This window comes from Euwallacea fornicatus, chromosome 2 (assembly GCF_040115645.1).
Source record: "Euwallacea fornicatus isolate EFF26 chromosome 2, ASM4011564v1, whole genome shotgun sequence".
NCBI lineage: Eukaryota > Metazoa > Arthropoda > Insecta > Coleoptera > Curculionidae > Euwallacea > Euwallacea fornicatus.
In genome coordinates this window covers 1847598-1867462 of record NC_089542.1, presented here as the reverse complement: position 1 = coordinate 1867462, position 19865 = coordinate 1847598, and the positions used below count along the sequence as shown (strand labels likewise).

Genomic DNA, 19865 nt, shown 5'->3' with positions numbered 1-19865 from the left:
CGAGAACAACACAAAAATGTTTAGATCTGAACATCATACTCCTGAGTCTTTGTGAGTAAGTCTAAGCTAGAGAAACAAACCGCAGGACTTTTTTCTTTTTACAGTCTTATGATTCGGCACGAGAAAAATATTTTTCGGTCTCTCGCCCGCGATGGAGCCCCACCACCTTGACCCCATTTAAACTATCGAAACTCCCATCCGTTAATCAACAAGTTCTCTCCCTTGCCGCACACCTTTACACACACACACACACACACACACACACACACACACACACACACACACACACACCCACACAAAGTTTCATTCAACAGTTCTCGGTTAGTCGAGCGAGGGTAATAATAAGGCGTTGCATGTGGGGATGCACTTGTCGGCACCGAAGAATGTAAACAAACACCTCGGGCGAAATTAGGTACGTGACAAAAGGGCACCTGTATGAATGGGATTTTCCCGTTAGTTTGGCGACAGTGGATCGGTTGTGACATCGGCCTGGTGTGGGCCAACCGAAATTAAAGTCGCATTACATTAGGAAATTCCCCGAGTTGAAATGCAACTGGGACAAGGCCGTTGTCTTTGTGCGTAACAGAGTAAGGCCATCTAGTGATCGTTCAGGGAGATATTCTTTCCTGAGATGTCGAGTGAACCATAAACATCAACTTCCCGGCCTATTTTTAGGCTTCTGGAGAAATAATAATAATAATAATAATAATAATAACGAATGCGAAGTAAACAAGTGGTTCGAAAACGTTTCTCCTCGCCTTATTGTGAACGGTTACGAGCCAAGAAACTCGACGTTGTTTGTTTTGCCGTGAGAGCGCGCATACGGCCATGGCGCTGCGCGCAGAGCACACCGAAACGAGCGAAATTCGACCTTACCGAACCCCCTTCGAGCGATAAGTTTAGACACAACGTTCGGCCGATATCGGCCCACGTCGTTACCGGGGGCCCCAAATCGGTACAGACCCGGACTTTTGTTAATATACATCCCACGCATGGAAGAACATTAAAAAAAAATGTTTTCAGAGTGATTCGCAGCTCTAAATGCCCCAGAACATCTCCAATATATTATAGAACCGTACTAAATTTCTGCCGGAATTAATAATTAAATGGGAATCAAGACCTGAACGACCATTTCGAGAAACATAGTAAATATTTGCTCCGTAAGACATACGAATTGCAGCTTTGGTACCCATGAGGCTCGTTTAATTGATTTTGCATATACCACTATTACTCTGATCTGGTCAACGTGCCGGCCATCTCGTCAAATTTGCCATTTCGACGTCACATCACCTCATATGAAGTCGGTCATCTTAAACTAGCCGCCAACATTTCACCTAAGGCTTTAATTGGTAGAATCATGAGAATACCGGAACGAGCTGTCAAAATGCTGCCACTTGAGAAAGAACTTTAGGGACTTTCAAATTCCCTATCGAGTTCAGGTCAATGCCCTGCACTACTTCGGCCGCTTTCTTGCTTCACATTAATAATTATAGGGGCCTGCGGTTACTATTGTCATGTTCATGTTATTCAACCTATTCCGTGAGGACCTCTAGGATCTTGAGCGTGCTCTAGTTCGCTGGACAACACTTTCTCTAGGTTTCCTTATTATCTCTAAGAGCTTTCCAGAGTGTATGGCTCGGTTCTCAGAGCAACCAAACATCTGTATTCGGCTTCTGACGAAGTTTCCGTTAGGTCGCTTGAGTACCCAGAGCAGTACCATTGTTGAAAAGAGAAATCCAACGCCTAAGTCGGGTTTTCCGATAGTCGAGTGAAATAAAAAGCCCGCTGCGCTGCCTGTTAGATAGCCTTAATTCCGGCACGTCGGGCTTAATTCTCAACTATGCAACCGGCGTAACGGTACTCACTTGGCACGGCTCTCTCGTAAAAGCCCCGCAATGTCCAGATTGTCGCTAGTTAGAATTCCATCGATGCGAGATTGAATTGATGAGAGAAAGAGAGAGAATTAAGTATTTACTTTTTGTTTTTTTCTTGTTTCAGGTTAGTTAGACCTTTCTCGGAGAATGGGAGTGCGTAGGCGAGGGCAGGCACGCGAAGGCACTAAGGTATGATAATAACAGCACATCCCTAGTAATCTCACGAATATTTCTTTGCGTCACCAAAGAACATCTCAAATGATTGTCATTATTAAGGATGTTCCTATGAACACCCAGAACTGTTCTAGTACAGCGCAGATTTGTCGCCAGGGCCTAAATCTGGTAATCTTGCCGGTCATCCCCTCCGGGCGGCAAAAACTACGGCTTCAAAAACAAAATCGACTCTCCCGTCATGTCGCCGCTCGAAAAAAGCGACTCCCTCCAAAAACCAGCAGAGTTCCACGTGAATCCACTGGGATAACTCCCCGAACACAATAACAGATAATTGCATTAAAACTGCCGCGATGCCACGTGCTTTTTTTGCTTCCATCTCCCCCCGTAGGTGGTGGGAGGGCGCTCCGAGTATTGATATGGCTCACAGAGCCCGCCCTCTTACGCAGGCGCTTTGCGACATTGCCCTGCATGCAGTACGGTGAAGAGCTATTTTCGAAATTACCTCAAAAACAACGTTAAAAAAACACCCTGCAGCTGAGTTCAAATGCGCTCCAAGAACTCTGGAGAAGCGTTTGAAAGCGCCTACTACTAAAACTACTAAATATTAGGCGCTTTCAATTTGTTTTGATTCTAGTATTCAAGTTCGAGGAGTAGCAGGAAAAGGATGATTAACGCTAAAGAGTTTCACCTCTGACCTTCCGGCGAAATTCGAAAATAAAACCCTGCTCGGTTCGTTATCGCTCGCAAACCCCCAGCGCTCTGGGGGGTCCGCAAAGCCGCAACGAGGGTGGCAGGGGGAACGTTCCGCGCTCTCATTGGCCGGAAACCCCCGTTCCCCTTTCCCTCCTGATGACGCCGGCAAAAACAAACTACGACGCGCCGCTCGGGTTGCTACGTCGTTTTAATTTGGAATGTTCGGATCGACGGCGGCAGGAGTCCTCTCTTTTTAGCTGGCAGGGGTTGTTTTTTGCCGCGTAGTCTGTTTTTGCCCCCGTTCGACTCAGGGCCGGGCGCAGCCACTCTACGCCGAGCCACCAACAGCCGGACGGGTCTGAGCCCGATCCTGTTTCGAAACGAGACGAAGAGTAATACGGCGAACGTAAGGGGGATATATTTCGGGAGAGCGAGCGCCCCTCTCGAGAAAATTAATGGGGCCCCGCTCCCCCACGCGAAAGGGAGATGAGAAATTTAAACTTCGAAAAAGGATCACTTTGTTCGTGGCAGGGACGGTTGTATACTGTTTGGGGCGCATTTAAATCTGACTGAAAGGGAAAGGAGTCGAGGTTTGCGACTTTTTCGACTCCCACTCCTATTTACATACGACGTTTGTACATTCTTTTCATTTCTTTCTAGGGTTTCGAGTTTCGTAGGTCAGAGAAAGAGGTGTGTGTGGAGGAGAGAAGCAGCTTCGATGCAATTCTACTAAGTAGCGGGCCTGCTAAGGCGGTTTCGGGAAACATTTCATTGAGCTAGATCGGGCGTTCCTATTAAATTCTGTTGCTCCCGCGCATTAGATGAACCAGCGACCCAGCGCCAGCATTACTGAACAATATAAGTCTCAATAAATCAATTTTATAGTGAAATCACTTTGGGTTAGATCTGGTGATCCCGCGGGACAATCTTTTTGTGCAAGACGAGACGATTTTTAGAAAAAAAAACGCATCGGACTCAAATTGGCATCCTGACGGTTAAATATGGCATAAATTTATTTGCATGGGCACATGTCATGAGGCAACGACCTGGAGACTGCATTTTGGAATTTAAGATTGCTCCTCTCTTTTTCCAAGGTGGCCAAAATGACAGATTAAACGTCTATTTTAAGCCGATCTTGTCTCTTGGTAGTTAGATATTTCCGTACCACTTTACGGCCATTCTGACTGTGAAGTTCTGCTCTAGCGGGCTCGCGCAAACGTGTTCTAAATTCGGCCGTATTACGACCCATTTACCCTGACAGTTCGAAAAATAACCGTCCATACATCCGTGCGACGAATTTTGCCAAACCAATGCGCCCCATAAATCGACCCTACCTCGGAGCGGCGTTGCCGTCTCCTCCGCGCAACCCTTCCAACATTTTTCACAATTTTTGTAGGGACAGTTGGACCATTACCGCAACTGTCCGGAAGGTCAGTTGTCCACTACACACGCTGGGCATCTAGACTAGGTGCGTTTGATGGTCAGATATTTCGGAAGGCGAAGCGTGGCAACCTTGCAGTAGGGTCGAAAAACAAGGCAGCTATAGCGGCGGTGGCGTCAGCCCCGGTCGGAGTTCCGAGAAGGGTGGCGAGGTCGGTTGAACGAGCCCCTCTACAGAGGGGCCGCCTGTCACCCTGGGGCCCGCGTTCATGTTACTAATCCTCGCCCTCTCTTTGACTGCCGGTTCAGGGACGGAGTGAAGGGCTCCGTTCCTAAACTTGCAGCTTTTTAACTGTCTTCGTCAGAATGTGAGGTTAAATCCGGCAATTGCCTAGGAGGCCTCTTGAAAAACTACCTGAGGGTCGTAGTAGGAATTCGGACCAGAAATATGGTCAGCAGATGCAACCCCAGGTAGAATATGAGGGTAGCTTGGGTTTTAGCACAGTTGTTTTAGTGCGTGAGGCCCCCAGGATATTAAAAGAAAATGTGGTTTTGTTTGAGGATTTGACCTCGAGAAGTCAAAAATCAAGTTAACGTCAGTCGGAGAAATCACTTGGACGGAAATCCGGTGATTCAACTTAGACGACCGTTGAATCGACTCTCACAGGAATTTAACTTTTGAGGTGTAAGAAGGAAGTAATATTCGCAGATTTGGTACACAGAGGACCAAATACAGGTTTTTTTTTCTCGAAAAAATCACTATATCTTAGATCCTGTGATTCTGCCGGCCCTTTCATAAAATTTGGCATATTTCGCTCGTTCATGCTCGTGAAGGGGTGTGGTTTGACATGTTCGGCTCACGTGAGGCTTGTTCTTTCGATTTGGGAAAAAGGTATATTACTGGCCTATTACAACAAATCAAATCTGAATCATACTTTCCTACATAAGGGGGCAGGAATCACAAATTTATAATCCCTGATTTGCTGTTTCTTTGGTTTTGACCAAATCATATGTTCGAAATTCGGTCATCCTCCAAGCCATTCCATCAAATTTGTCCATTTCACCTATAATTTTCACGCTCATTTATATCGCACTTTATTAATCTTCACTGCTGCAGCCCATAGTTACTCTATTTCCAGCCATTAAGAAAATGACTATGACCGAGCATTCGTTCACGTTAAGAAATAGGTTTCCCGAGTCCCACATTCATCCCTCTTACGTCGTCCAATGACAGATTACAACCTCTATTGCGTAATTACATTAAAGAGGGTACCTTTGGCTCAGTTTACACCGCAATAAATTCTAAAATAATTCGAGTCGACTTTCCATACACAATCCTGAGGTGTCGAAATCGATTATCGTCCGTCCGTCTCGGTTGTACATCATAAATCTAGGATAAATAAGCTGAAACGGGTCGATGTGCACTTGTTAATTGAAGAAAGAAACCCGAGACCTGCCCCACGGGCCGTATACGGAATTTAAGCGCCACATGAATGGGCATACGCCGAAGGGCCCCATTATGCGGTAATAATGTTTGCGGTTGATCTTGAAATGGCTCGTTGATGACAAAAGTGACTTGAGACACCTGTTTAAGGCCCAAACGTCACTCAGGATTTCATGAGAAACGTGTTAAAAGAGGGCGAAATTGCCTTGGTTGATGTATGACTTTTTTGCCCCTTTCTGCTTTGCTGTCTCAGAATTTCGTCGTAAAATGGTGTTCAATTCCAGCTACAAGGACCCGAACTATCCCGAACTGACATGAATAAACTGGTGTTCCAAACGTTCTTTTTTTTTTTTTTTTTACTTCACTCTGTATAAAATCAGTAGCGCAGCCCTCCTTTCTCTATGCCTCCCAATCGTCGCAGGACTACCGGTTCAGCTTGTCGATTCTTGTCCAATTACCGCAAATGTTTAGAGATTTTAACTGTCCTTTTAAGTTTTTTTCTCTAGAACATCAGTGACAGAGGTGAATTGTTTTAACGGTCATAAATTCGTAATCTGAAAAAAAGGAGGGCAATGCGGCCCTCGCTCTCTTCCACAACCCCGTTTATCCCCATTAAATAAGATATTTTAGAGATTTTCTGCACCATTTTAAGTCGTCAGTGTAAGCGTCTATTTCCTTGAGAACCAGTGGCGTATGTTGCTGGTTTCAATACTCGTAACTCGTCAAAACTATAATAGTTTTAAATGAATATTGAATTCAACACTGATCCCCCCTTTCTTGTCTCTTTTAGTACCCCAGTGGTTTTTTTTCAGCTAAATAAGAACTTTTAAGAGATTTTAAATATAATTTTGAGAGCAAATTTCCTCGAAAACAATAATAGACAATCATCGCAGCTTACAATGAGACCCCCTCCTTTACGCCTCTATTTTTCTTTAACGAAACCAGAATTCTTTGAAATTCTTAAACACTGTATAAATACTTTAACTTATTGAAAGTCAGTAGCGCACTTAGCTCGTTTGAATGGGAGTCAATTATAAATGTAAGAGTTTATGAATGGATTGCAGTGGGTGCCTACCTCCTTCCTTCCTTGCCCCTATTCCGCCCGTTATTCTACTCAAATAAGAATATCTTCAGATTTATGCTAGTTATTTTACTAAAAACCAGGGGTGCACGTTACTTGATTTAAATACGAATTTATTACACGGAAATATGCAAATTATAGAGTATCTGACGTGGGATAAAGATGGGCGTTCGCCCCCTTTCTCCACTTCTGATGAGTTGTTTCTGGATAATTCAAGTAAACTGTGGACCCATAAAGAAGCTGCGCTTCGAAAAATCACTGGCGTAGATTATTTATTTGAGCTGGAAAGTCCCTCTCTTTTTTCACCTTAGTCCGTATGGGGTGCAAAAAAGCCTTCAAGGAAATGGGCCTTGAAACCCAACCTCCCATCTGCCGTAAATGGCACTACTATAATACGCTACGGCCTTCCTTGCGAGGTTCTAAGCCAGGTAGGAACTTTAAGGACTTCGCTCTATTGCGCAGGTGCGTGCCCTCGAACCATTTCACTGGGCCCTTCGCACGCTATTCGAATTCGTCTTTCTGAGTGTTGATGTGCAGTTGATTCTTAAAATATTTTTATGCCTGTGCGCCGTATTCACAAGTGAAAATGTGTCTAGTAACCCGTGAGCCCCCTCATCTTTCCCCGGGCGCCACTGCCAGCACTGTAAGTACCTCAATTGTTTCCAAGCGAACCAAAGATATATATAGATAATTCGAAATTTTACACTATCACTACTGAAAAGTGTTACGACCAAGTGGCCTAGGAGTAAATTAAATAGAAAGCGCGCACTTATATAAAAGCAGAGAAAAAGATTATACGGCTCGTAACGAGCGGAGCTGAGGAACGCCGTTCACCAACCTCGCACACAACACCAAGAATTTCTCTTTACTTTTTCATCTTTTTGCCCCCTTCGGGCGTGTTTTTGCCGTTGGATAACGCGCCACTGACTAGGGAGAATTAATGACAACCCGCACTGCATTGGAAGACTAAAGACTCAAAATCATTTTTCCAGCAAAAATACTTAAGGGACACGCCCTCGGTTTGGTTAACCTATTGACACATTTATTATTCGCCATAGGCGAAAAAGGGTTTTCCGATCCCCCGACGTAGTGTTCGGTTTGCTTCATATTGGGGTTGGGAGTTTAATAGTGTAGAAACACACCCAAAACGAACGCCTCTGCCTTCTAATGCACGCCTGACAGGTGTAGTATCGAAATTGATTATTCAGGATCCCAATGGCGTGTTATCATCGCGTCCAAAAAAAACGAACGAGCAGTTCTTGTGGACTGCTAAACTACAGATCTGCGCCACTGCTTTTTTACTACATTTAATCGAACGTGCGCTCAGGCGCATTTCTCAAGTTGTTTGCGTGCAAGTGTTAATTTCAAACAAGGTTGGTGTAATTTTTTTTAACAAGGAGTGAGTTTTCTAAATCTTTTACTGCTGAACCCTCATCATCGTCAGCTGCTATGCCACTGTATATCTCTCCGCTGAAATGAAAATTCTATTAAATGTTAAGCACACTTCAATTTTCAAGACGGCGCATTGGCGTATCGTCATTAATTTTCCAATTACAATAGCCACGAACCTGACCATTTGCTGATCAAACTCTCTGAAGTGTGTAGGATCCACTACTGTTATTTTCTACGACGGTGCATACCTTATCTTTCACTGCTAATACTTCGGTTTCGACGCTGCAAAAATCCACTGACGAAAGATTATTAACTTCGAAGTAGTCATTTTTCAAATATTTCGCAAGCAGTATAGCAATTTGCGACGCCGCTGTGTCTCTTTGCGCTCGGTCCAAACGCTTATTGCTTGTAGGAGACTCAAAATGCTTTAAACCTGCAGAAAACTCAGTCTCGTAGTAATAATTAATTTTTCGAATTAAATTACCCAGAAAGTAAACCACTACTGGCACATAAGCGAGAAGTTCTCCTGATGAATGTCCGGTACAACACTGTCTAAATATGTTTTAAATGGAGCATCTATTTTACGTTTTGGTCAGAGCGCTTTTGTCAACGGATCTGCAAGAAATCAGGGACGTGCATATGTTGATTTATTGTTTTTAAATTTTTCATGAGAGAAACTTTCTAATCCTCACCTCGTGCGCCGCTACTCCTCTATAAATTAAAAAAAAAATCGCTACATGCTAAAACTTCATAGAACTGTAATCCTGCCGGGAATTTAGTAGTGGAACATGGGAAATTTTTAATTTAATTCGCCAATAATCTGAACAATTATGTGGCTAATTAGAATTGACCCTTGAAGTGTTCGCACCAAGCCGCTGTGTTTTAAGTGAAGTAAGCGCGTTTTTTACACATTGCCACGTGCACTCGTGTTTATGTCTCGACAAAGTCTCAGAGGTGTGCAGATATTGCTTTCAGTTAGTGATTTTTCGAATATTATAGTTTTCAAAGTGCACAAGTTATATCTCCAACGCTGACCCCCTCACCCCTTCGGACGCCACTGCTACAAAAGTTAAAATGAACACGAATTTCACGTAAACGTTAACCAGCAACTCCAAAAAATAAAAAAACAAACCACAGTGGTGCGATTATTAATGTGGAAGCAATCTAGGAGTCTAAACTAATCCAGGATTTGTGGTTTTATATAGGTAGTTGAAGTCCCCGTACGCCACTGGCGCGTCACGTGTATTGGTTTAGGGTAAAGACGTTGAGGAAAGATCGAAACTCTTTCTGTGATGAACTCATTGCCGTGTTGGTGTTAAAAAACGTTTTTTTATTCCCGATACAAGCTCCTGCTTTTTCTTCTATAAAATAAATGGTGGTACCCCGGAAAGCCGCCAAAACGCCACTGCATCAAAAACCCGCAAGGTTGTTCTCGGTACTGTAGATAATAATAATTATAACGCTGCTGCCTCGACAAATAACATGTGACGTAGGAGCAAATTGCCATCCAAAGTACCCCGAGTACTGTTGGATGGTGCGCGCTCAATACTCGGCACTCTCCATCGCGAAAATTCCACTGAAACCTTCCAAATTGCCTAAAAAATGCTCATTACCTTTTTTCCCTAGTGCTGGTGGTACTGCGGTTCTACACGCAACGACCATGCTGCCACCTTTTCAACCATAATTAGGCGTTAATTGCATTTTTTTTCCTAAAATTTGGACTAATCTCTGATGGCGAATTTGAAGGTTTCCCAAAAAGAAATGTGGCAACGCCCCGCAGGCAACTTAAACGTGGCAACGCGGCATCACGGGGCCGGTTTTACTTGGTCGAAGGCCGATCGCCCGTTCGTTCGCTCGCCTGTGCTTGTGTCATGAGAAACTACGTCTCCTCAAGGTTATTTTCGACCATGGGACGTTTACAACACGAACGCGGGGCCGCGTTGCCAAGTGGCGGAGTTGCAAGAAATGCCACAACCGCTATATCATCGTTAAAAACATCCTGTTTCGAAATACGAGCGACAGCGCGTTAGAACCGCTTATTTTTGCCTTCGTTTAGCTTTGGCTGAGTGCCCTAGAGCCGGCAAAAACATGAAAATAACATGAAGACATGTTACGCAATGACTAACATCCTGTAAAGATAGCGCCAACAACCCTAAGTAAAGCTACCGGACTTTAGATGCCAATGGCAGTAAAAACACTGATGGCTGGCGCCATTTAGCGAGCGCACTACTGTTTCATCCCCTAATGCGGCTACCAACTTTTAGATGGCGTTCTTACGAGCAACAAAACAACTGACTGCTATTGCTCCCTAGCGAAGACAGTCAGACTTCCGTCCCTAGTACTTCTACCAGATTTTAGAGGGCGAAATACATCTCCCTGTAGACCTGGCAACAGCGGCGTACTTTGCCTCGTTCGGCGGCGACTTATTTGTGCAATTAGAGAACGCAATAATTTACTACTGGCTCCTCTCGGCTGTCACATACATGGCCAAGACTACTCTGCCCATTGCCGGGGCATTATTAGTTGTAGGCAAATGAGTCTTATAATAACAGGTTGTCCGGCATCTCAGAGGGCAACCCGGACGAGATATTTCCTCTTAATAACTTAGCTACCATTACATTAACATCGTAAGATGAATAATCATATAGTAAACTGACATGCGGAGTTGGGAAGCTTTTAACTGAACGCTCCCCATAGAAGTTGAAAATCCTAAAGTGATGCACTTATCTTCTTCGCCACTGGCTTATAGATGGTGTTGGTAACGGTCAATCTAAAAAGGACAAAACAACTGATTAAGAATAAATGTCTTGTCTGTCTCCCGAAATCACCAAAAAATTATTTCATTATTTGAGATATCACCTGTGCGACAACCGCAAGGCTTCAATTTAAATTATACTCAGAAACTCGATCGCGTTCAGTTGCGGAGGATAACAGGAAGTACAATAAACTTGATTCTCTTTCTGTGAAAACTATTGGCGCTCTCTGTGGCACAACCAACTACCTATCCTGCTAGCACCACTGCGCAGTTTCTGCCATTCTCACACAGATGGCGCCTGCGAAACTATAAATGAATTAAACGATTTTATTGGAAATTCAACATTAAATGTGTATTATTTTTCACGTGATAAGGCGGAGTTTCTTGATGAATTATGAAATCAAAGTCATTTCAATTAACCCGATGAGAGGTCTTTTGCATGATTTTCTTTACAACAACTTAACTCAAGGAAATTTTGCGCTCTCACTAAAATACCCTGTCTTGATTTTAATACAATCTGTTTCAGTTAACGTAGGTGGCGTTCTCGATGTTCCGTTCCAGGTTTTAAGCTTATTTAACTGTCATACAGATGGCAACATGTTCTAACACTACCCTCCTGCAATTAACGTTATAATAATGGGAGTTTCTCTTGTTTCAGAGTTGTGCCATGATGGGTTTGCAGGCGACCACCACAGCGGTAGTAACCGGAAAGCGTAAGTTCGAGTCTTTGGACGCCGAAGTGACCCCGAATGCGAAATCTTGTAAGTGGGAGTCATCCTCTTCCGCATCGACGAGCAGCGACGACTGTATCGCCCGCCTGAGGGCGGTGGCGGTGCCCGCGGCGGACGCCTGGCGAGCACCCACGCCCTCATTGGCGGCCTCGCTACTCAGCGAGGACGAGTTTGACGACGACGAGTTCGAGGACGAGCTCAGTGACGACGAGAAGTGCGCCGGAATGGTGCCCCCCTTTGACCCCCCAAGGTTTGCCACTCCTGTCCCTCAACAACCCTATGGGAGGTATGTTTGCTCTTCCTTTTGAGGACTTTTTTTTTTTTTACTGGAGATTTACCTTAGATACCAATCCCAAACCGACTATTGGCAGTACTACCAGCCCCCGCAGCAACAGACAATCCGCTGCGAAGAGAACGGGAAGTCGTACCTGGAGCTAGGTGCTTCGCCCCAGGTGAAAACGCGCGTACGTTGCTGCGATGGTAGGACACGGTGGTGTCACGTGCCCTGCTACCGACAAAGAAGGCTGGCTGTGTTAAACCTCTCCATGTGCAAGCTGGCGAGGTACCGGCAATGCTCTGACCCCTCGTTGCGCAGGTCGGTGCTCATCTGCAACACTCTCAGGCGGTTGGAGCGGGAGATGGAGGCGGACCCGCCGGAACCCAGTTACCCCATGTTACCCGAGATGACTCCCCCCACGAGGCCATGCCCAGTCACGGAGCCCAATAACTATGAGCAGAGCTTGCGCGACATGGCCTGTTCCTCGGGGAGAGCCACCCCCTTCCCTAGCGCAGCCCCCGACACTGATTCGGGCCTGGGGGACGAAGATAGCGAGCTAGGAAGGCCGATCAACTGGAGCTCTGTGCTGAGTCTAACCAGCCAGAGTGACTTAGAGGCGATGAACAACAACGAGCTCTACGCGGAGCTCGGACTCAGCAATAATAGCGACGAGTGGAAGGAACCGTCCACGTCACGGACTGATTCGGTGAACGAGTGGGACGGATTCGTGCAGGTGTTAGTGGGCGGCACGTAGCAATAAGCACTCGGCGGTGCTCTGCTCTTCTACTCAGGTTGTGATCCGTAAGTTAAGTTAGGACTCTTTCGCCGATGCGTGAGCAAAGCTGCTCTTTTCAATTAAGGCGGTTGCGTTACTTTTGTGGGTACTTACTTCTCACCAACCAACGGAAATTTGATCTCGATCGCTCAATAATTAATTCTTATTTGGCGCAGCGTAGATGGCTTAAGAAGCGAGCCACTTCTGAATAGAGAGGACCCAAAAGTCTTGAAGGTTGCCTAGCCGTAATTTTTCAACGAACATCAATTTACTGTTAGGTGTGTGATAAACCAACCACATAATCAGGGAGACACCCCCTATATAAGCGAATTAGCCAAACTTTAGAAGATTTAGTTTTCACCACCTGTCGGTAAATATCGCTTATTGGTACTAGAGACTAGAGATTAAACTGAGATTTTCCCTGCAAGTGGAAAGTCGCAATGTATTCTAGTTTTTGGTGGTATTTGTGGGAAACCTCGGATTGCTCACAGAATTAAATTCAGCATTTGCTTTCCTGCGGCTCCACAGATGGCATCAACTTTCTCTAATAACTCTTCGGCATTGGGAGTTCTCCAAAATGGATAAACACCTGGATTGCATAAAACGTGTTTCACAGATGGCGCCAGTTAAACTTGAAAAGCTTTCTTTCTAACAACAAATCAAACTTAATCTACAAATTTGATGTGCACCGCATTTCATATTTAAATTCTCTAAAATGATGAGAGTTTTAGGTTATGGACAATCTTTCATCGATTGTGCCCGCTTAAAATAATTCCTATTGCTCTGATTACGCTAAAAATTACTGTATTGCGCTTTTCATACGGAGCTTGGAACAATTGACGTCAGCCCATTAGAACTGAAAAGAGAAAGGGTTGTTTCGTAGATAATACTAGCTAAATTTCAACGCATCTTCCTCGCTCCCAGAGATCGTCCTAATATCTACTTCTACATCTCTACTCTTACGTTTAGCTTCTCTACCATGGTCTGAAAATGTAAATCTTCACAAATGGCGACGATAAAAATCCAAAGCTTTTGCCCAGCTCCAAGTGATGGCGCTAAACTCGCACACTTATGGCACTTATTAATTTGGGTTAATTCTGTTTAAGTCAGTCCAGCTCAAAATAGCCCTAGATTTAAGTTATTAGAGTTGATTTTCATAGATGACGCCACCTGCATTTTAAAACGCCGAAGAAGTAGGTTTTAGAAGAGTTTTTCGTAGATGGCGCTAACCTGATTTGATTACTGCCGACTCGTCTTTAGAGGTGGCAGTTTTCCTTTTGCAGCACTTCGCACTCGCATTTAATCTCTCTTAAACGCCCGACAGCTTCGGTAAGTACGAGCCTGCTAAATTCCAGAGGGTGGTTCTCGGTCCCAGAAGTGGTGTCAAAGCATCCTGTTCCTACTAGTTACAATAATTTCAAATGGAGTTAGTTGGCAGAAGTGGCGCCATCTTCATTGCAGTTTTCGATTAATTTTCAGAGAGGGCGCGAAATCCGATTTCTACGGTTTCTCACGGTCACATTTCACTTTTATAAAATGTACGAAAAAGGGGGTTGCAAGAGTTCGTTTGGACCCTCAAAGAGCTGCCGAGGATGACCCAAGTAGGTCCCTTTGCTTAGGCTTTTGGGTCCACTCACCTCTCAAAATCCTCTCAAATGGTCTGTCGAACAAAATGGTGCTTAATTTCAATGACGTACCCTTTATTATACAAGACAAAGCTATTTTTTATACGCAATTAGAATATATACATTTTTCCCTGGAGGCAGATCTACGCTGCGTGGCTCAATGAACTTAGGCAAAAACCACTAATCGATGATATTAGCGCCACCCCGGCATTTATATCTACCTACCCTGTATATAGTTATTGTGTAAATAGGCCTAGTGTACATAAGAGAGGATATAAGCGTAGCTATAAGCGTATATGTTTGTACATAACTAAATAAACGTTACTATAACAAAACTGTTTTAAGAAATTATAATGTGAAATTTATAAGGTTTTTGGCGGTAAAGTAATGGATATTATTAAGGCCCAGCGAGCGGATCCTTGTCTTCAAACACTATAGCAAAGCAGTTCCTTGAACATTTAGTTTTTAGTCTCTTGAATTGATTACTACCTAACATAGCTCTTCGCTGGGTGACTTCTCTAGTCATCTTTGCCGCACTCTGCCAAGAAGTCACGAGCCAGTATTAAGGTTTGATATAAAACTCCCTTTTGAAAGGAAAAAAACACAAAAAACGACTCTTTTTGAACCGTCCCCAGTGACTTCTCGAATGAGGAAGGCGATAGAATAATGTCTAAGTGTAAACGCCATAATTCTCTTAGAGTTATTTCGATTTAGTGGAAGAAGAAGCCTTTAAGTTTCATCCATAGCTCTTGCCTTGGTCTAAAGCAGAAATTCGTATGAGTGTCGGTCAATTTAAGCCTAAATTCTAAGCTGGAACAGATAATAATATGAGGGCACAAATTAACTCTGTTAAGGCTTCAGTTTTGGCAAAAATGGCAATCACCAATAATTTTCAAAATATTCTAAAAAAAAAGAGAGAGAAAACCAGCTTCAAAAAAGATATTTTTCGATAAAACTAAGGCTGCAATAAAATACATTTTCGTTCAATTTAAGTTTGAGGCCCCTACAGGGTGGGATTGTACGCCTTGTAGGGGCCCCCCTCGGCAGCGATGCCGTGTTTGATCGTCCCACATCGACGTTTCGTCAATAATTACATTTACGTACAACACTCGGATGTGTGCAAATGAACATGTGATATCATGTAATATGTTAGGTGTTAAAAAATTAAATCGGTATATTATACATATTACCTCATTTATTGTTTTATATTTTTATGTTTTAATATATTGAATTAAACTTCAGTGTCTTATTTCATTGCCCTGCTCAAGTGGATTTTTGTAAGGAATATCTGAAGCACAAGTCCCTCTATTCTATGTATGTTCCATATAGAGGGATTCTACTAGTCTACTAAGCAACAAAAACTTCAGGTTCCAATCAGAAATTAGTAAAAGGATTCGTGTCATTGCAAAAAGGTGAAAAACTGCGTCCGAAGTAGGAAATATTGAAACAAAAGGACAATGAGAATCTTTGCTCTGCACAATAACGTACCAAATATCTCGCCAACACTGTAGGAATTTGCCTGGTAACTTCGAACGCGCATGTGGGCCTTTTTGCAATCAAAAGTTAAAAGAATTACTAGCGCCCTCTGCTGAAAATGTGCGAAATTACACTGAAGTTCTATAATGATGTTTGTTAACGTTGCGCTATAGCCCTAGAGAGAGCGCGACCATTAATTAATTTATCTTTTCTCGCGGTCGAGTTCTATAATGCTGCTTTCAACCTTACGCTACTGTCTCCGAGAGGTCGCCATAATAAACATCTTAGAATTATGTAATTTCTTTGACCATCTGCAGAATTAAAACAAAAAAATAACGCAACAAACGGAAGTCCGTTACTAAACATTTTTTCCAAACTTTCTATAGAAATGCTTTTAGACAAATGGCCGTTCAGTGCTTTCATTTAACACGTTAATTTCAAGATAACTCATAAAATAGTCTTTAGTTCATGTAATTGTGAAATGCGCCCGGACAATAGTAACCGCAAAGCTGTGCCTAACGCAACATCCCGTACTTAAGTCGGATTTCTGTGGACGCAATTTGGGGCTATACAATAAAAAATAATTATGAAATTCCCTCTAAATTCCTGCCGTAAGGAACATATGCACGTCCCTGTCCGACTCGGTCACTCTCACGGCCCTCTCCGTCCCCACAATGGGGGCAAGCTGCAGCAAGTCCAATTTGGTGTAGATCACAGTTACCGACATATTGTCCATGCTCCCCACCTTCTTGTTCATGTTGTACTCCTGAAAAATACTCAAATTGCCAATTTAAAATCTCAAGCAAAAAATCATTTTAGCACCTGCATCAAGTTGCACATCTCTGAGTAGAAGTGGGGGTAAGTGGGGGGTTGGTAGAAAATCAAATGACGCACGCCTTTGAGTTTAATGCGATGGTAAAAGTGGTAACGTTCCGTGTAGAGGAGAAAGTGGGCATCTCCGTGGTAGAACATATCGCGGGCTCTGGCTACTTTTGAGTCCTTGTAAATATAAAAATGTGATTTAGCATAAAATAGTTTCAAATGAGAATAGTGCAACACCTTTCAAAACCACAAATTCATCTAAACACTCACCTTCGAATACTCGCAAATCTGCACAAAACTCAAATCCTCACTTTTAAAGTAATTACGCAGCCGCACATAGTCGTAGTAACTGGGCACATAGATCAAAGTTTGACGCATGCCCGAATCTCGCTGAGCGGGCAGCACCTTTTGCACGAAAAATTCGAATCTTTTCTCTACCATCTCCACACCGTTCCCAGCGCTAAACTTTCGAAAAACGTGCTGCATCTGCACGTAGACCCCGTTCACCGACCCGCGCTCCACCTTATTAGCCACCTTTACCTTGCCTGCATAGTTCCAACATTGCCTCGCAAATAAGGCTTCCAAATGCGGTAACATAATCGAACTGAACACTAGCGTTTGTCGGTAGTACTTTGCGCAGAGATTAAGACTCCACTGACGCACCCTCGATACGTCAGTGCCGTGCAACTCTTTGGGTTTGAGGTGCAGGTGTTCGAAGAGGTGAAGTACGTGAAACCAATTTTGCATGAAGAACACGTCGGTTTGGTCAAGGATGAGGAGTTCGATGGAGGCGAGGAAGTCGAAATCGCGGTCTGACTCGCCGGGGGCACCGATTATGGTGCGCAGCCCCAACGGGGAGGCCACGATGATGTCAGAGGCGTAAAAGTCTGCGTAGAGTTTGATGGTTTTCTTAGTCATGCTCAGGCCAATTCTGCAATGAGAGAAGTAGTGAATTGTCACTTGGCGACATGGTAATTGTTGAGTATCAACTTCAGAGCTCGATGTTTACGCCAATTTTCGAGAAATACAATTTAAAAGCGAAAGTTATGATAGTTTGTTAGTTACTATTCCGCTTTGTTTTAGTTAATTTCTTTTCAACAAAAGACGAATGTAGCGATGTTCCCGGTTGATTATTTTTTGCAGTTATCAAAGAACATTCCCTTACTTGAAATCATCACTTGTATTCCCTGCAAACATCTTCTCGTAATCCTCAGGCCTCGGGTTTTTCTTGGGGAAATGCAGCTCATTTCCCGTATAATCCTCCACGAATCTATTCTTATTTGCCACCACTCCCTTGCTATCGTCTTTGAACATTATCCCTATCAGAGTGTTAATAATCTTGTATGCAGAATTCTTAAAAGGAGTCACTATCAGCACTTTCGGCCGCACCAAGCCCTGGTCTCGGAACTCCTCTGGAACCACTATATCTTTCTTGGAGAGCTTCGAATTGTGGTGCAGCACCTTTGTCCGGGTTTTAAGCACGTGGTTCAGTGCATGAAGGCAGTAAATAAATCTAATTTCTTCTGCATTATCGAACGTTCTTTCAGGGTAGTAAAGGTCTTGGTAATTATTGATTATTGAGAATATTTCTTGTTGCAGTGGGGTTAAAAAAGACTTTTCTTTATTAATGAGGGATTTGTTGGATTGTGGTATATTGGGGATTATTTGAGATTTAATTCCCAAATCACTTGCAGAGGATTTAGGGTCTAGTTTTTTGGGAATTGGGCCGGGAGTTGCATAAATCGTAGTCTCAAGTAAAGTCTTCTTGATTTCATTTGGTGGGCATTTGGGAATTTGGATTGTTAAGGCTCCCAGCTGAGGCCAAGTTTTTTTGTGCACTTCTACACCACCAGAAGACTCCAAATTCTCCAACAAACTTGGATGTAATTCATAGCTGATATGTTTTATAAAAGGATCTTCAGATTCTTCAAAAGGGTCTTCTGAATTTTCCAAATTATCTTCTTCTTCAACATCTGACTCTGCTTTTTCCTCAACATCAGCATTAAGTTTTAAGGCATCTTCAATCCCAGGTTTCTTTGTAACCTCATTCGGTTCTTCCTCACTTTCACTGCTGCTCTCACTGGTCATTGCTTCATCTTTAATCTTCTGAATTTTTTCTCCAAATGACTCTCGTAGCAACAGCATATAATCAACTGCAGTTTCCTCTTCCTCCTCACTTTCACTCTCTGGAAGAGGAACAAGTTTTTTAGGGGCCTCCTCAAATCTGGGTTTTTTTGACAATTTGGAATTCGGAAATTCAGCTTTTCGTTTTTTGAAAGGGATTTTTTTATTGTGCTTTGGTGGCCGTTTGTTACTTTTGGGACCTTGCTTTTTAACGACGTCCCGGTATTTAAGTTTACGGTTGCCCATGGTTGGAAAACCTGAAAAGAATGTTAATATGATGAAGTAGTACCATTAAATTTGCTTGCTACCACCAGAAAATGTGATTTAAATTACATATATTTCATGAGGCAAATGGAGCTGAATAAAATAAAATGTCTATGAACCCTCTCTAAAGCAACATTCATCTTAAATTAAATATATTAAGAACTATTACGCGTTAATTCTTAGTATCTAAAATTTATATCAAGAACTATATTTCCTACTTTTAAAGCCACTGTTGAAGTGTTTATTTCAGGTGAAATCGAAAGACTGATTTCTGAGGTATTTTAGTGTACAAACTCAAGGAATTTACAAGGTAAATAATTTGAGATGCTTTCAAGGCGTCTTGAAGTATATCTGACATATTCTCAAAACAATTTGGTTCGTAAAAATTTTTTTTAGCCATTGGGTATAATTTATACAACGAAATAATGGATCTTTAAGCCTCCTTACGATTTTCCTGTTATTATGACTGTCTATAAACATGAGATCTACCATATAGATCCATTTGAGCTGAACTTACAGCAGGATGTTAAAATAAGTCTTAACAATAATATCCATTACGGAACGCATGAGATTGCTAGAAAATATGCTCCAAATGGTGTTCACTAATTTGAACAGTTTAAGTAACTTTTTAACGCTTTAGTGTTATTAAAGCCCCGTTGAATCACTGAATTTGAGAAATTTACCTTATGTGCCCCAGACTTAAGACCTTTAAACTTTTAAATTTTACTGTAACAGCCTCAGGAAAGTTTATCAGACCGTTGCTGAGGCTTCAATTACCCTCGAATAAGACTTTTTACGTGTTTTAAACACTAGGAAAGGTAATAAAAACCCAACTTTTCTAATTCCGAATAGGCAAAAATTATATGAAAACAATTCTCACATGGCACGATGAATTACAACCCAGAAACCTAATGGACTGTCTTTATCAGTTCCCCAGGGGCTAGAGAAAGACGGAATAACCCCAGCTTGTCCAATTAC

General features: G+C 42.9%; 2 protein-coding genes across 5 annotated transcripts in view; one reads left to right on the top strand and one right to left on the bottom strand.

The window, feature by feature from the left end:
• The window catches only part of tara (taranis), a 27678-nt gene extending 12236 nt beyond the window's left edge, over window positions 1-15442 (top strand). The window contains exons 2-4 of one of the 3 annotated variants that reach the window (XM_066293412.1): window positions 1999-2063; window positions 11452-11810; window positions 11868-15442. In XM_066293412.1, coding sequence (XP_066149509.1) covers window positions 2022-2063; window positions 11452-11810; window positions 11868-12555 — 1089 coding nt within the window. In that variant the 5' untranslated portion in view covers window positions 1999-2021 and the 3' untranslated portion in view covers window positions 12556-15442. Of the gene's footprint in view, window positions 1-1998; window positions 2064-7069; window positions 7290-11451; window positions 11811-11867 lie in introns of those variants that run through there. The other 2 variants (XM_066293403.1, XM_066293420.1) reach the window with 2 other exon arrangements.
• LOC136345230 (U3 small nucleolar RNA-associated protein 25 homolog) lies at window positions 14726-19865 on the bottom strand. 2 transcript variants are annotated; one of them, XM_066293326.1, is made up of 5 exons: window positions 19768-19865; window positions 17665-18880; window positions 16770-17430; window positions 16500-16676; window positions 14726-16443 (listed from the first exon to the last, which is right to left on the bottom strand). In XM_066293326.1, the coding sequence occupies exons 2-5, from the start codon at window positions 18867-18869 to the stop codon at window positions 16276-16278; spliced, it is 2211 nt and encodes a 736-aa protein (XP_066149423.1). In that variant the 5' UTR covers window positions 18870-18880; window positions 19768-19865; the 3' UTR covers window positions 14726-16275. The 2 variants fall into 2 exon arrangements, with proteins under 2 accessions (XP_066149423.1, XP_066149415.1); XM_066293318.1 differs by lacking the exon at window positions 19768-19865 and adding an exon at window positions 19571-19761.